The 16,361-nt window shown below is 37.3% G+C and overlaps 1 protein-coding gene across 1 annotated transcript in view; it reads right to left on the bottom strand.

Annotated features, from left to right (window-relative positions):
• Positions 1-16,361, bottom strand: part of Cad87A (cadherin 87A) — an 811,032-nt gene that overhangs the window by 92,918 nt on the left and 701,753 nt on the right. Inside the window, exon 7 of the mRNA XM_083131271.1 lies at positions 15,451-15,585. Coding sequence (XP_082987397.1) covers positions 15,451-15,585 — 135 coding nt within the window. The remainder of the gene's footprint in view (positions 1-15,450; positions 15,586-16,361) is intronic.

Genomic DNA, 16,361 nt, shown 5'->3' on the forward strand with positions numbered 1-16,361 from the left:
TGTAATTTTCTCTAGGAAATACCTCATTTCTGCCATTTTTAAGATATATGTTCTTGATGTTGCAGCTATCAAATTTACTTGAATTTTTTTCCTGATTGTTGTGTCTTCCAGTCTGAAACAGTACCACCACAAAATCCGGCATGTCATATTGTATGCTGGAGAATGAATTTGTAGCATCAAACTCATAATATGTACCAGATGCGGGCTTCTGTACACATTGATATGTATAAAGTTGTAGAGGAATCTGTGGATTTTTTATTATATCTGCTTTGTATTTAAGAGCATAACTGGCCTCATACTCAACAACAGGGATTCTTAACTCCATAGTCTGAATAATGCATTTGCCTGCATCTGGCAGGGTATTAGGCAAAGCTTCTCCTGTAGAGTTTATTGCACTGTACCTCATCAAAGCATTGTTATCATTTGCAGCTCTTCTAAATGTGATTCTTAACCCACCCTTCCACATAATATCTTTGTAATCTGAGAAGAATCCTGGCAACAGGCGCATGGGGAACAGCACAGTGTGGTTCTTAGATAATATCTTATCACCAGCCTCAAATCCACCGATTTTGTAGTATGAAGCCTCGGTTTTGGATAATTTTAATGTGGCCAAAGCTGTGGAGGTAATGCCGGGATAATCCACTCTGTTTATAACAACGCCATGCTTTCTGACCTCAATTTCAGAGAATAGATGAGGCACAAAATTATCTACCAATCTTATATTTGAATTTGCCGGATAATCTGTACCATCGAGCTTTACAACATCAAATTTGATGTATAGATCTGCTCTGTGGGGGTGTATAAATCCATCCCCTACATCAAGATCAACCTCAATTTCTGTGTTGGGTTGATTTAAATTTGCAAATGTCCTCCTGTTTGGGGGGAATGATTGTAGCTCATAACTCTCAATATTTTCCATTTTTTTCTTGTATGTATTTTTATTTAAATATTAATCTCTATGATTGCAGTTGTTGTGGCTCCAGCAAAATCAACTAATTCTTCTTTTTCATTAGTGACCATCAATTCAATATAATCTATTCTATTATGGCACACAGGAAAATATAATGTTGGGGATGGATTGTAGATGATGGGCTCCATAAATTCAGAATTAGGTTTGAATGTTGCAATAATGCCTGTTTGTTTGTGAGTGCCTATGCCATTTGATTTGGTGATCATACCCTCTGCTACATTACAGTGAATATTTAGAGTCTCTATGGCTAAGAATTTAGGTATATTCATAGCAGTGTGTTTGATGCCTGGTTCAAGTTTTGTGTTGTTCTCAAATCCTAACAGCTCTCCTATAGTACCCAGATCCACTGTTTCTGTAGCAGATACAATTTCTACTCTGTGAGTGACAGAATTTTGAGTTAATACTATACCTCTGGGTAATTGAGCATTTAGAGTGGACAGATTATACTGCCCTGGAGTGATGACAATTTTTTCATCACCAACTGCAATTTTGTTGTTGTGGTGTGTAATATTAGGGATCAGGTACATGCCATAAAATGCCCTGAGAGCTATTGTTTTGGGATACACAATGTCATCATGTAATTTGAGTTTCAATATTGAATTTTGGCTGGTGAGATGAAATACCCCCATGATGTTTCAGATACCACAAGGCTTTTTGAAAATCTTCAATTGATGGTTTATTTATTTGAGACATATATCTAAGAACAGATAAACACAAATGTCCACAATTAACATCTTTGAAGTTTTGAACACGGGCATTATTGTAATAAAGATTAGTTGAATTTAAATATTTTATTAAATTTTCAGGTGGAACACCTCCAAATGAATCAAACACAAATGCCTCATCTTTTAAATATTTAAGATAACAGATCCAGTGAGTGCCCTGATTTTTGTACTCATCCAAATTAACAATGCCACACTCTTTGTTGAGTGGTTGCTCTGGTAAAGAATCAGACATGTACACACCTCTAAAATGTTTGATGCCCAGTGGCTTGATTAAAGCTTCAATATCTTGGTTTGTAAGCGGCTCTTGTTTTTTTTAAACTTATTCATGGCTCTTTTAACACCCTTGCCTTGTTTCTCCATTGCCAGGTTATGGCGCCTCTGCTCATCTAATTCTGCCCTATTTTTCTTGGCATCTATTACTGTTTTTGCTATGGCAGCTAATCCCCCAGCCAAGCTCCCCACAGCCCCGAGAGCAGCTAAGATGGCAGGGATGGTGAATATAAATCCCCCCACATGTGATTTTTTTCTTGATTGCTGTAATTTTTTTAATTGGGGGGTGCTAAGTAACAATTTCATTCCATGGCCCTTGGCAATACAAGAATTTTTTTCTTGCGCTGCTTTTTGGTCAAAAGACTGTCAATAGTTTTAAGAGATTTGAGACCTGCATAAGGTATTTGATACATAACACCCTTGGCCCTCATTGTAGGTTTATTATATACATATTCACAACCCCCACCCCAATTTTTGTTTGGTGCTCATAGCTATGGTGGTTCCCAATGCTGCTATTTTTTCACTCAAAGAAGCATCTTTGCTTACAAATCTACCAAATGCAGCCTCTTCTAATTTCTTGTCTGCAACATGTCTCTTGTCAAGATCAGAATGTGTGTTGTATGCTATGTCATGGTCTCTACAAGCAGCATCTAGGGGATTAACACCAGGATCACCTCTGTTTAATCTATGGTCCAATTTTGTGCCTGGACCACAATATTGATAGCCTGGAATGTGTAGTTCAAATGGCAGCTTATTTATAATGTCATTAACAAGGCCCCGACCCTCAGAAATATTCCAAAATTTAGGTGGTAGAGTATTAATAATTTTTATGAGATATCCAATCCCCTTAGTGTCATTCACTATAAAATTAGACAATTTTGTGCTTATCATGTCCATAATTCCAACCTTTTCATTGTAAAAATTGTGGTTCCCAGCATTTTCCTCCCCAGCTATCACCAATAACCTATCTACAAGTTTCCTGACATCATCAACCCACACAAATTCTTTAGGCAGGGTGTTGTATTGTTTGATTCCACTGCCAGTCTTAATTTGTGACCATATGGGCTTGATTAAATTATTGTATTTTGCCCCACTGCTCGACTTGACTCTTTTTTGTGTGGGATCATTGTTCTGGTATAGAGCATCTGATTTTATTAATATTTCTTTGTAATCCTCATAATCTTGATCTGTATAGCTGCCAGGCCTTTTCCTAGTCATCAGTTCCCATAATCCAGGTGTTCCGAGGTACTTAACAAAAGCACCTTTTTCTCCAAGTCGAGATTCTGAATATACATTTATATCATCTCCCATAAATGTTACTCTGAAATTGCCAATTCTATGTATGATGCTGCCATCAAGCTCTGTGTCAGCATATAAGCCAAAAACCTCATCTTTATTGTCTTTAGGTGTGGTTAAATATTTTTGAGCAAGAAGACCCAATTCAATAGGATCCTGACTAGCCTCAATTCTTCTAGGAGCAATAGGACTATGAATACTTGAAAGTGGGGTGAATGGATAATCTAATATGTTCCTTGCAGCTACAGGTACAAGCTCTGTGAGCAAATTTTGATTTTGCTCTGTAACAGTTTTGATATTCTTACCTAAATTATTAATAGCATCAATTACAGGCTGTTCTGTTTGTTTGTGTTTTTCATAAATTCCTCGGTTCTCTGATTTCCATCCCTTAAATCTTTTTACAAGATAATCTCTTAACTTAAGATCATCAATGATTGGCCTTTTCATGTTTATTTATATATGTTTCAATGTCTAGAAAATTGTTAATTTTATTTCTGTATTTGCCACTATTGGGTGTTCTTGTCATATCAATTGTGACAAACCCATAACTGTCCTGGTTCCAGCACCTGCTGCAAAACTTAGAAAAATCATTGTAGCTCAGGTCCCCACCTACATATTCATCATGTATGTGTTTGAGGTTGGTATGGTCTTGATGAAATATACATATAAAATTGCTATTGTCTCGGATCAGTTGCTTGGGTATTTTTGAAAAAGTCTGTGCCAGGTAGAAACAATCTATGTTTTTGTGCCGGCCCTGTGTAAAGAAATTTCTAACCTTGTTTTGATTATCCAATATAATGTCATCAAACACAACAACAGAATTATCGAGACATTCATCAAGTGGCTTAACATCTGGTTCAAAAGTGGCAATATCCAATCCATCATAAAGCTTCATCAGCTGCTGATATTTTAATTGTTCCAAGCTCTTAGAGAAGATATACAAGTGCCTGTTTTTCCAGTCTAACCAGTTGGGTGCCAATAAAAAATTATCAACCATTAGTGTAGTTTTACCACAAGCAGATGGCCCAACAATAAGACACCTAATATTATCAGGTAGCAATTTGCCATTTCTCTTATTTTGTTGTTCAGGTTCTGGCAGCCTTTTTATAACATCCCAGGTGCTCATATTATTATTTTGTTTGCATCGATCCAGCTGTGTTCTGGGAGTCCTAGCCATTTGACAAGTAACTTGTTGCCTTTTCTGCGGATAATTTTTTCTATGAGATATGTGCCAAGCTGTTTAGTTTTGCTGAGCTCTTGTTCATAGAATCGGCCTTTGAGAATTTCTCCTCGGTGATCCTTTATTATATATGTGTTAAGGGTCCCGGGTTTAACCTGAACCACTGTAAATAATTCTGTGCTCCAGTTTCTTGTAAAGCCTCTCTTGAATAAGTGCTTATATTTGCTGATTCTTACTTGATCACCCACCCTGTATTTGGCCTTTCTTGTTGTTGGCTGATATTTAGGATAATAAACAGTGCTGATCAATTTTTGCTCATCAGATGAAGTTACTTCAGAGGGTTTCATGTTGATTGTGGAATGGACCGAGTTGTTATATTTATGTAGAAGTTCTGGAAGAATATTAATCCATTTATAATTACCCTGCAGTGTAAATTGTTTATACATAAGATTTTTTAAGGTTCTGTTGAATCTCTCTACAATTGAGGCCTTGAGATCACTGTAACTCGAATAATGTTGTATTGCCTGGCTTTTAATAAATTGTTGAAACACTGAATTATAAAATTCTTTGCCATTATCTGTTTGCAAATAGCGCGGGGATCTTCCACTCTGATTGATGATTGTCCTAAAAGCTTCTGTAACACATTTTCCAGTCTTGGATTTGAGTGGCACAGCCCAGGCAAATTTTGAAAATGTGTCTATTACAGTGAGTAGATACTTGTAGCCCTTGTTGATTTTGTCTAAGTTTTTCAACTGTCCACTTGCCATTTCAATCAAGTCGCTCTGCCATAAATCATCTATGCCCTTTGTAACTACTGGGAGTCTCTTAAAATTATGTCGGGCCTGTCTGTGTAATTCATCAACAATAATTTGTCTAGACATAATATGTAAACAAGAATATTGCAACTATGGGGTGTTCAGCAGCTGATACTGCAGGATTTTCTAAATATAATTTGTCCCCTATATGTATTTTAAATTCCAAAGAGCCATCATCTTCAACATAGGCTGTTTCCAATGTATTGGGGTCTGTAAAATCCTGTAACTCTACACTGGTGATTTTCCCTTTGTTATCAGCATTTGTTATTGATAAGGTGGGGTAGTGGTGTGCCTGTGGTTGAAGCCAATATTTGATCTTGATTGGTCTCAATGTGCCCCCAACAAAAAATTGATAATAAAATTGTGCAGGGGACAGCATATATATTTTCCCACCTGGTGTAAATGGAGAATCATATTCTTTGTTGGGGATGCTGTACAATTCAAGAATTACTGTATGTTTAGGATTTTCAATTATGCCTGTTATTTCCTTTTCTGCTGTGAGCAATCTGCTTGTTACAGATTCAAGGTGCTCATTGATGGTTCTAACAACATCATCATGGCCCGGCTTTATTTTTATGTCCACAACAAGTCTCTTGTATTGTTGCACAATTTCTTGTAGCTGGGTGGCAAAAACAGACAGAGCATTTGCTTGATTGGATTCCATGGTTCCTAGCTGTTGCTTGATATTAGCTACAATTTGTTGCAAATTTTCAACAACTGCCAATTTTGAATTTTGAGCTGTAAGATCATGGACCTGCCTTCTGATATCCTCAAACAGGGCATGCAGTTCATTAATATGTTGATTGGTTGGAAGAGTGGCCACTGTCTGTGTGAGATGTTTGATCTCTGCCTGGATATTCTTGATATCTTCTGATTTCAATATCCTATTCACTGCCCTCTTAATATTTTTAAGTTCCTGTGATGTAGGCAGATTTGATACTGTATTTTGCAAAAATTCAAGTGCCGATTTCACATTGTTTAATTCAGAAGCATCGGCCACATTTTGCATAGCATTTTGGAGCAGGGCTATATCTGCCTGAGAGGGTGTTGATTGTTGTAAAATTTCAAGTTTTGTTTGGATATCATCTATCAAGTGATGAAAATGAGATAGATCAGATTCAGTGTTGAGGTTTTCAAGCTTTGTGATTTGTTGCTGGACACTAACAAGGGTATCTACAATCCCAGGCAATCGGGATTCAAGTACATTTGCCAAATCACTTTGCACTGCTGCTATTGTACCTTCAAGATGGGTTATGGAACTTTGAATTTTTCCAAAATCTTCATATGTTTCAAGTTGCAGCTTAATATTTGCAACACTCCGAGTTATTGCATTCAAAGCATCAGAAGATGGCAAATTGTTCATAAAATTTTCAAGTGTCTCAATTTTTTCTTTAACCTCGGCTATGGCATTGTTCAGAGGGTCCAGATTAGGTATTTGGAGTGACTGAATCTGTTCCTTTAGAGTGGAAATCACAAGATCAAAATCTTCTTGTGATTTTATGCTTTTGACAATTGTTTGGAGCTGTGCCTGGACATTATTTATCTGCTCTTCCAATTGTTGTTTCAATTGCTCAGAGTTGTTAGCCTGGGTCTTAAATTTGGCTTGAAGAGCTGCAACAGCCTCTTCTAAACTTTGAAAATTATCCAATGTGGCCAGGTCAGTATATTTCTGAAGCAGCAATTTGAGTTCAGAATCAATTTTAAGAAGAGGGTCCATGCATTGTAATTGCAAATTTGTAATTTCTAATTGAAGGCTGGCATTGAGTGTAGTTTGTAAAGCTTGTAAATCACTTCTTAATTTCTTGACTCTGACATCAAGCATCAAAATCTCATCACTGTGATCTTCATGTCTTGTATGGCCAAAAATATAATTAGGCATTTTGTTTAGTAGTTATTTATTATAGAGTATCTGATTCTTAATTCTATAAAAAAGGGTATAAGCTTATCATAAGATCCAGGGACCTCAATATATAAGCAGTCACCAGCAGAAACAGTATAAACAGTGCCAGAAATCATGTTTGAGTGCTTAATTCTATAAATATTTCTCCCTACTGAAATTTTAACATCACCCTCAGGGGTTGTAATAAATTGCAATTGCTCACCTACAGGTAATTGGTAATGATTTAAATTATTGTTAAATATGTACAATATTTTGCCTGTTTTATCATCAATATCTGTAAATATGCTGTTCAGATGAATAATTAAGAAACCACTCAGTTTAGACAGTATATCAGAAGAGGGTTGTGGTGTTGGCAGCTCCATAACAGCCTGTTTTTTGAACCCAAATAAGTTCATAGGCATGTTTATTTATTTCAAATCATGCTCTGTAATTGGGCATTGATTGCCATTTTTCAAATCACAATGACCCCATGGTAAAGTATGTATGCCACATGATAAAATACATCTCTTATCATCATGTGGGTCCAGAGCCACTTTTCTTACAATATTGCTAGTCAATAAGTGATCCACACTCTGAATTCTGGATTCTGATGTTCTGGTGGTGCTACATGATTTGAGGCAATTTTTATAATCCTCAAATTCAAGCTCTTTTTCAACAGTAACTCTGCCAATGCCCTTGGCTTTTTTGACAACAGCATTACATGTTTTAAAACTATACATCTTGGCACTTAACCCAGCAAATTCCACAATAACATCACCAAGTGTCTCATCTTTTAACTTGCCAGGAACTTTTTTGTTGTGGGGTTGAATATTCAGATGGCCTGGCAATTCACTGGTATCAAAGTATTTAAACAATTCAGGCTGTGCTATATCTTGATAAACATCATCTGTTTGAATATCAAGAACAAAACTATCCGTATCCATGTACATCAGTTTTACACGATCCTTATAAAAAGGTTTCAACACATCATAATACAATTTTAACATATGTAATTTGGCCAATTCCAATATCACAGCCCCTACATAAATAGGTTTGTCAAACTTAATCTTTGTTTTTTTCATGTTGAAAAGTGCCATATTTTCATCATAAATTCTTCTGTAATTGAAATTAGGCTTTGCAACCAATTTTTTGCTCAGGCTGGGGTCAGTAATTATTTTAACATCGGTATGTTTTCTGACATTTTCAATTGTTTTGCCATATACAGAATTTACCATCAATTTAAACAAGGCCTTATCAAATTGGCTCTTTGCAGATGTTCGAAGCTCTGTGTTTGTATCAATATATGGTTTCAACCATTTTGAGTGCCTGAATCTCAAAACTTTTTTAATTTTGGTCACTTGAACACCATGTTTCATCAGGAACTGGAGGTTCTTGTAATATATGACATAGCCCTGTTTTGGCTCCAGTGTCATCATGAGCTTCTTCTGTTTAGAGCCAGGTGAGCACTGAACCTCGGGAATTGGGGGCAGATCAGAAAATTTGTTATGTAAATGATCTGGAATTGCCAGATCAACCTCTAAGAATATGCCATATTTACTGTCATCAAAGTTCTGAAGATCCTCATTATTAAAATCTTCAACCCATTCAAGCCCTGCATATGGCAATTTTTCCATCATAGCGGAACCATAGAGGCTGTTTGCATCCACATACAATATATAATTTGATGGCCGTGCTGGATCATAATCAAGCATATATATGTTATTTGCTCTGGCATATCTCTGAGAACATTGCACCATCCCTCCTCTTATACATTGCTCCATAAACAGATACATATCTTGATCTTGGATCAGATCCAATTGCTTTTTGGTGTTTAAAAACATTGCAGCCCATGCTAGGCCCGGGGCACTGAAAAAATACACTGGGTCCAGTCCATAATTTTGCATTGATGATTTTCTGAATGCCTGCAATATATCAGCTAAGAGGGTCACATCAAGTTTCAAATATGCCATGTGATAATCACCAAATGTCTGGCATTTTAAATTGTTCCACATCAATTGGGCATGGTGATAATCATCATCAGTGATTCCAGATCCTCTGATTTTGCTGTAAAACTCATGTTGTGGAGGCAGGGAACACTCATCAAATTTAGAAAAATCTGTAACATAATCATATGGATATACACCCTTCCGCCTAATTAATTTCAGGTCCTGATTTGGAAACAATGCACATGTGATTTTGAATTGATCATCAGATAATTGAGTGGCCAGTGTAGCCAGGCTAGCAGATAAAATTCTGTAAGAATCAAGAAATCTTATGTGAATAGGAACTCCATTAACTTTAATTATTTTGCTAATAGCAATATATTTCTCATCATTTTCAGCTAAAATATTTAAATTCTGCTTGTCAAACCCCTCATATCTGATCAAATGATGGAAATCATAATTGGATGCTCCATGGCAAAATATGGGGACAAATTTTGGTCTCTTGATCTTAATATTACAGCTATTACACAGGGCCATTTTGAATTTACCATCTGTATGAGAATGGTGTTTCACCTTGATATTTGTATCTGAAAATTCAGAATCACATACCGGGCATTTTTCTGCATTGTTGAAATCTTCAATCTGTTTCTCTGTTAAAGGCAACATAGGTTTGGATTTTAATAAGATATTAGATGCTATGTCATGGCACTCATTTTCTATTTTATGTGCAAATATTTTGATGGCATCTGCTCCCATGTATGAATCTTTTTTACTAACAACACCATCCTGTACAACCACATAATAAAAGCTGGAAGGTTCATGTAGCTGGTATGGTGTAATTGAAGATTCTTCAGGATCTGGATTGCAGAATGCAAGAGATTTGAGGTTTGATTCAAAATCACAGACAATATATGCTGGGTGTTCCAACAAGGCTTCAAACTTTTTGAATTTGCAATTTTCACTTGGATTAGGCATCACCATATGAACAGGTTTATGGTTCCCACAGTATTTCAGATGCTCAATTAATTTGTTCTTAGCAATTTCTGCATTCTCTTCCCGAACCCCATTCACCATTTTTTGACCATCAAATACAGTTAAACATCTTCTGCACAACTTAAATATTCTATTGGATTTGTCTAGTTGTGTTCTGACTAAAGCTTCAAGATTATGTATCAGAGTGTAATGATATGTGCCATCCTCTTCAATTAAGAGCAAATCAATTGGAATAGCAGATTCATCATCAATTGTACTGATTCTGAGAGGTTCTATCAAGCAATTGCCACGGCCAGTGGAGCAAATAAATACATTAATAGATAATTGTTTGCCATTTATATCCCGGGCCTTTTTTTCAAATTTATCAATATTCTGTACAGATATTGGATATTCTAAACCCTTCATTGCTTCGTCAAAATCATGTTCATGCTGTTTGTAATAACTTATTCTTTCAGGATGCCTTACAACTGGAAACAAAGCAGCTAATATACACCACAAAAAGCATTTCTGGTCGGTATTTTCTATATTAACCACGGCTCTTTTGTTTTTAATATTTGCAGGTAATGGCAGATATGTAGATCCTTGTAATGGGCTGAATTCAGAAATATTAACATATAACTTGTGTGGAGAGCCGCATAGGCTCCATCCAGACTCTTTTGCTGCAAATTCAGAGTGTTTAATATTTAATTGATCCATCAAACTGCTTATTATTGTGTCTGAATTTGCATTTGAATATACAGGTACAGTTTCTGTTATGTGGGGCTGTGTAAATTTTGTGCCATTTGGTTTCTTATATTGTGCAAACAATTTGAGGGAGAGCTTATAAGAGCCATTTTGTGCATTTAGAATTGCCCGCAGATCAGAATTTATATTGTTCAAAAAATTCTCAATACCACATCTTGGCTCTGATACAAACCGATAATCTCTTAATTGGCTATTAAAACTCCTATGGATGGGTTCATAGCATGGCTGCTTTGCAGGTCCAGCATTAACAGGTGCTTCATGCTTCCTTTTCAGACCAGATGTGGATGGTTGTGGGGGCAATATTGATGACTGTACAGAACAAGTATCTTTATGTGTATATGTGAAATATTCCATGCTATATTCTCTATGGCATTTGGGGCAAATTTTTGTGGGAGTTCTGTATTTGTCCGAATTACAAATCTTTTGGTGCTTGGCCCAATTGGGGCTGGATATATTTTTTTTGCATTGATTACAATATTTTTGATTCGGCATTTTTGTTGTTGTTTATTATATACAATTTCTTGGGATTCAAATCAAAATTCTATGCTGGATAAAAATATCAGTTGGGTTCAGCACTGTACTGTGTGTGTGTGTATATATATATGTGTGTGTGTGTGTTAATATTTTTGGCTTTGGTATTTATATAAAATTTCTTGGGGTTCAAATCAAAACTCTATGCTGGATAAAAATATCAGTTGGGTTCAGCACTGCAACAACACACCCTTTCTCTTCAACAGCTCTTACAATACTGGCTGATATGCAATACAAAATCTCTTTATATACCCTAAGCACGGACCGCATTGAAAATATCTGAAACAATAAGCCAATCAGAATATAACACATCATCAAATTATGTCACAAGCAACCAATCAGAAAACAACACGTGTCTAATAATTTGTTGCAAAAACATGATGCAATATGAAATAGGCCACAAGTGGACCGGAAGTAAATATGTATGGGTGGGTATGGGTGTGGGTGGGTGTGGGTGGGTGTAGGTGTGTATGAAGGTAGGTGAACGTCAGTCAACGTCAGTCAACGTCAATCAACGTCAATCAACGTCAGTGAACGTCAGTGAACGTCAGTCAACGTCAGTCAACGTCAACGTCAAGATCAAGATCAATATCAGGGTCAAAATCAATATCAGAGTCAAAATCAATATGTATGTGTATGTGTATGGGTGTGGGTGGGTGTGGGTGGGTATAGGTATGTGTGTGGGTGGGTGTGGGTGTGTATGTGTGTGTGTGTGGCCTACTTTTATGTGTGGGCAAAAAAAATATCAAGAGGGGCATATTTTTAACAAATTTATGGACAACAATCTCACAGAAGTGCCTTTTATAAGTGTAGGTAAATCAATCTGAGGGGGGTCATACTTTCTCAGGAAATTCCCGAGGGCAGTTTTACAAAAATCTTGGATTAGAGGGGGTTCCACACTTGAGCAAAAAGCTCATATGCTCATGTTGAGCTTGTTTTAAGTGTAGGCAAATCTGCTTGAGGGGGGTTCATACTTTCTCGGGTTTATAATATCATCAATACAACTACTGTATACATTATATTGGGACAACCATATATATCTGTGTGTGTATGTGTGTCATGGTATGTATCGACTATGGTAACATTCTCTGTAACATTCATTGGAAGGTGGTACCACTGCTACAGACAGATTAAAACTGAATTGAACTCTTCGAATAACATGGTATGTCACTTTTTCAATATTTATTTCAAACATACATTTGATGAAAATATAACCCAAAACGCACGTACAAACACACTAAAAAATGAATGGACTTTTTGAAAACACCACACGTCTTTCTCTGAAATAATAATCCAAAATACTGAAAGTAAGTCCATTCACAAAACGCCATGTTAAGATCCATAAGAACCTGAGAGCAACAGAGCAAAATTGATAATGGAAAGTCAATAAAGTACAAAGAAAGTCAAGTTGCATTGGATATTCAATCAGAGGCGCTTAATACAACTGCAATTACCCTTCCCACAAGAGAATGACTTTTAAGAACCGATTGCATTTGCACAAAACTTCCAGCAGGACCACTAATGGCTGTTCATTAAAATTTCATTCGCTCATCAAGGGATGGAAAGTATTGAATAACACACAGGCGAGAGACTACGAGATTTTTTTTAAAAATGAATTTCTGTGTCCATCCAAATTATCACTTATATAGTAGATGAAGAAGCACACAGAAACACACACAAAGAGAGAAGGAGAGAGATATGAATGACATAGAGAAACTTTTCTCAAACTGTTTACTCTCGAGTGGGAGGAATTGTGAATATGGCTATGGAAATTTCCATAGTATACTCCATGAAACGCTATTCCAAACATAGGAACTACATGATTTGAAACTATGCAGAGGTGACACGCGTTTAGAAAATACTATACAGCTCGCCAGATGTGATGGCCAATGGACCAGTATGAGCGTTACTCAGTAGAGTCACGTGACTTCTGCATGCAATCAGCGTCCTTTGTATTAGAGCTCCGTTCTAGCGAAGGCATGGGAACCAGGAATTCTGGCAACGCCATTGGCCTGCCTTCCTCACGATCATCGGTCATTGCATGTGGCGAGCTGTATAAGCATTCAAGAATATTTGACTTCTGGAAAACAAGAATAAAAAGTGTCAATCTTACACAGGGAACCACTGAAATGACACCGGACTGGAGGCTGATAGCGCTATTAAAGGTATAAGAAAACATAGTTTTAAAGATGAGACTCTTTGTCCTGCAAGGTCTCACCAATGGCGTTGTAGTAACGTTGTCACCTTGTAATCAAGGGGTCCCGTGTCGGTACAGGCACATAGTGGTTCGGATCCCACTTTAAACTGTAGATCCCGATTAGCCTTTCTGTATATAAAGTGGACTTGAAATCAGAAAATTTAAGAAAATTCAAACAAGCTTCTCACTACTTCTCACTACTAGCTTCCAGGGATATAGCCGTAACTTGCTATGTAATTCGATATATTTGTGTGAAATCTAAGTTGACTATCTATAAGGGCACAGGTAAGTTGTCCCTTCTCCTTTTCTCTTATTTTCTTTTCCTGTCTCCTTTTATTTCCCTTCCCTTTTCCTCTGTCCCAACTCAGGACGACCCAGTTCAGGAACTATGACGTAAGTTTCCAACTCAGGCACCGCTGCTTCGGGAGGGAAGGTGAAGAGATAAGAATCAGTTTTGGAGAGGTTCTTATCGTTACTGAAATACTACCTACATATATTATATACATTTACAGAAAAAAGTACTGTTTCTTCTTTCCTCTAATATATTTGGAGTATATTGCAGATCATTTGCTTGTAGGTTAAGTTAGGTTTTGTAAGGTTAGCAGTTACACAAGTGTGTGTAACGTGAACTATTTAACGCCAATTCATCCTCCCCCGAGGCAATTAGTAGGACGTCCTTAGTTGGGAAGACATTTGACTACAATATGAAACTGGTATAGGCCTGTTCCTGAAATGGCACAGTTTTCATGGTAATTTCCATAGTTCCTGAATTGGGAAGTCCTGAACCGGGAATAAACTCCCTTTACTTCACTTTTTCTCCTTTTTTCATTTCCTCTTATTTCTCTTTCATTCTGTCTTTATTTTGTTCTTCTTTTATTCGAAACTTCGAAATAACTGCTGGCAAACAAAATCTGAAAGCAGTAGTCTCCGGGCTTCGCGCATCTTCGGAGAACGACCACAAATATTGCGATTTGAAGAAGCGCAAGGTGCTCGACGCAATCGTGCAGCCGTTGGATGAGAAGTTCTATTTCGAAGTCGAGTTATGAGATCATCAAGCGTTGAAAGTTGACATTTACGTCAGAGCCACCAGTCAGGCGGGAGAAGAAGGCGGCGGCAAGAATTTATTGCGAGGACCAGAGAAACCTCTTGTCAATTGGGACGAGAAGGAACAAAGACATCCACCACGTCACCGAGAGAAGGGAAGGAGAAGGTTTAGAAATGTCTATATTTCCTCAAGCATTTCAGTACCGTAAAACACAGCCTTCCTTTAAAGAGCGAGAGAGGTTAAACAAGTTATGTGAGCGACGGAATGAGAAGGAAATGGCATTTCATATACGAGGGTAGTCGTGGAGATGATGGTATATGGTTGTAGAAGAGGATGGTTTGATTTGTTTTATGTTACTTCGATTTTCTGTGACTTTTGGCTAATCGCGAAGATAGGGATGACAAAACTGATAAGACGAAAGTGATGAAGGGACAATCACAAACACACATGGACGACAAAGCACGAAATGCCACAGAGGATTATACTGGCCGCGGGTCCAGGCGTCAGAGCCTCGTTCGCCTGTAACAGTGCAATTAGACGTGGAAGTGAGGTTGACTTTTGGTGACTTCACAATTCAGTTCGCAGTGCATATCTTCTTGACACCACTAGTACACCCAACGGCAAAATAAATGACAAGCGAATTGTCCATCACAATTTTCCTCCACTCTGTTTTTCACAATATGAGTATAAATTTAAATTAAAACGTCAATAAGCAGAGGACATCAGCTTCGCATCAACAGAATTATATTCCTTAAAACATCACAGGTTATAGAATTAAAAAGAATGAAAACAGCGGTGGACAATTTACCTACTATTATCTTTGCCTTTGGCTGCACCACTAACAATAATTATAATAACTTACCGTGGCTACCAGCAGCAGTTGGTAGAACTGCCTGTCGGCATAGTTGAGAGGTTGCCTTAGGACAAGAGATCCAGAGAAACTCCTCGCCGACACATTCTCCACGGAAACCTCGAACTTCTTGCAGGCATCTGGAAACTGGAAGCAAATAAGTATTTAACTATATATCAGGTAGAGCACGCAGAAAAAAAATACAGATGAGAGTTTAGCAGTCCTCCTTTCTTCACTTATTCTTCCGACTTATAGGATGTAACCATGACCATATTTATAGGCGACACGTTAAGGGTTCAACCTCCGCCCAAACGTTTGGCATGATGAATTTATGCAAGTTCACAAATCAAACATCGGCAGTTATACAAGTACAATATGAGGAGAAATAATAATAATAATAAAAAACAACAACAGAATTTTAAAGTGTTTGGAATTCCTGAAACTTGTGCAAAACAGGTTTTATTTTTTGAATCAAGACCACCTGTGACCGACCATTTCCCCTTCCGGCCGTCCTCTTTTCTTTTCCAGTGTTGTTCCTTGTTCAAACTGAAAATTTATTTTTGCTTGCCTCAAAATTCCCTTTCTGACCTTTAAATTCCTTGTGTTGTTCGGCCTCCCCGATGGCGCAGTGGTAGCGTCGTCGTCTTGTAATCAAGGGGTCCCGGGTTCGATTCCTGGTGGAGGCACATAGTGGTTCGGATCACACTTTAAACTGTAGGTCCAGTCCCGACTAGCCTTACTGTGCATAAAGTGGACTTAAAACAACAAATCAATCCAATCCTTGTGTTGATCTGTAAGGTTTTAATCTCCCTTGATAAGAGTTCAAACCTGGAACATCTGGTTTCGTACAGCATTACGCTCATCCCACCACCCCCAGTGGTTGGCTTAATATAGGTATAGATTTAACCTACATTCGGTCCCAT

This window comes from Lepisma saccharinum, chromosome 11 (assembly GCF_977018435.1).
Source record: "Lepisma saccharinum chromosome 11, izLepSacc3.1, whole genome shotgun sequence".
NCBI lineage: Eukaryota > Metazoa > Arthropoda > Insecta > Zygentoma > Lepismatidae > Lepisma > Lepisma saccharinum.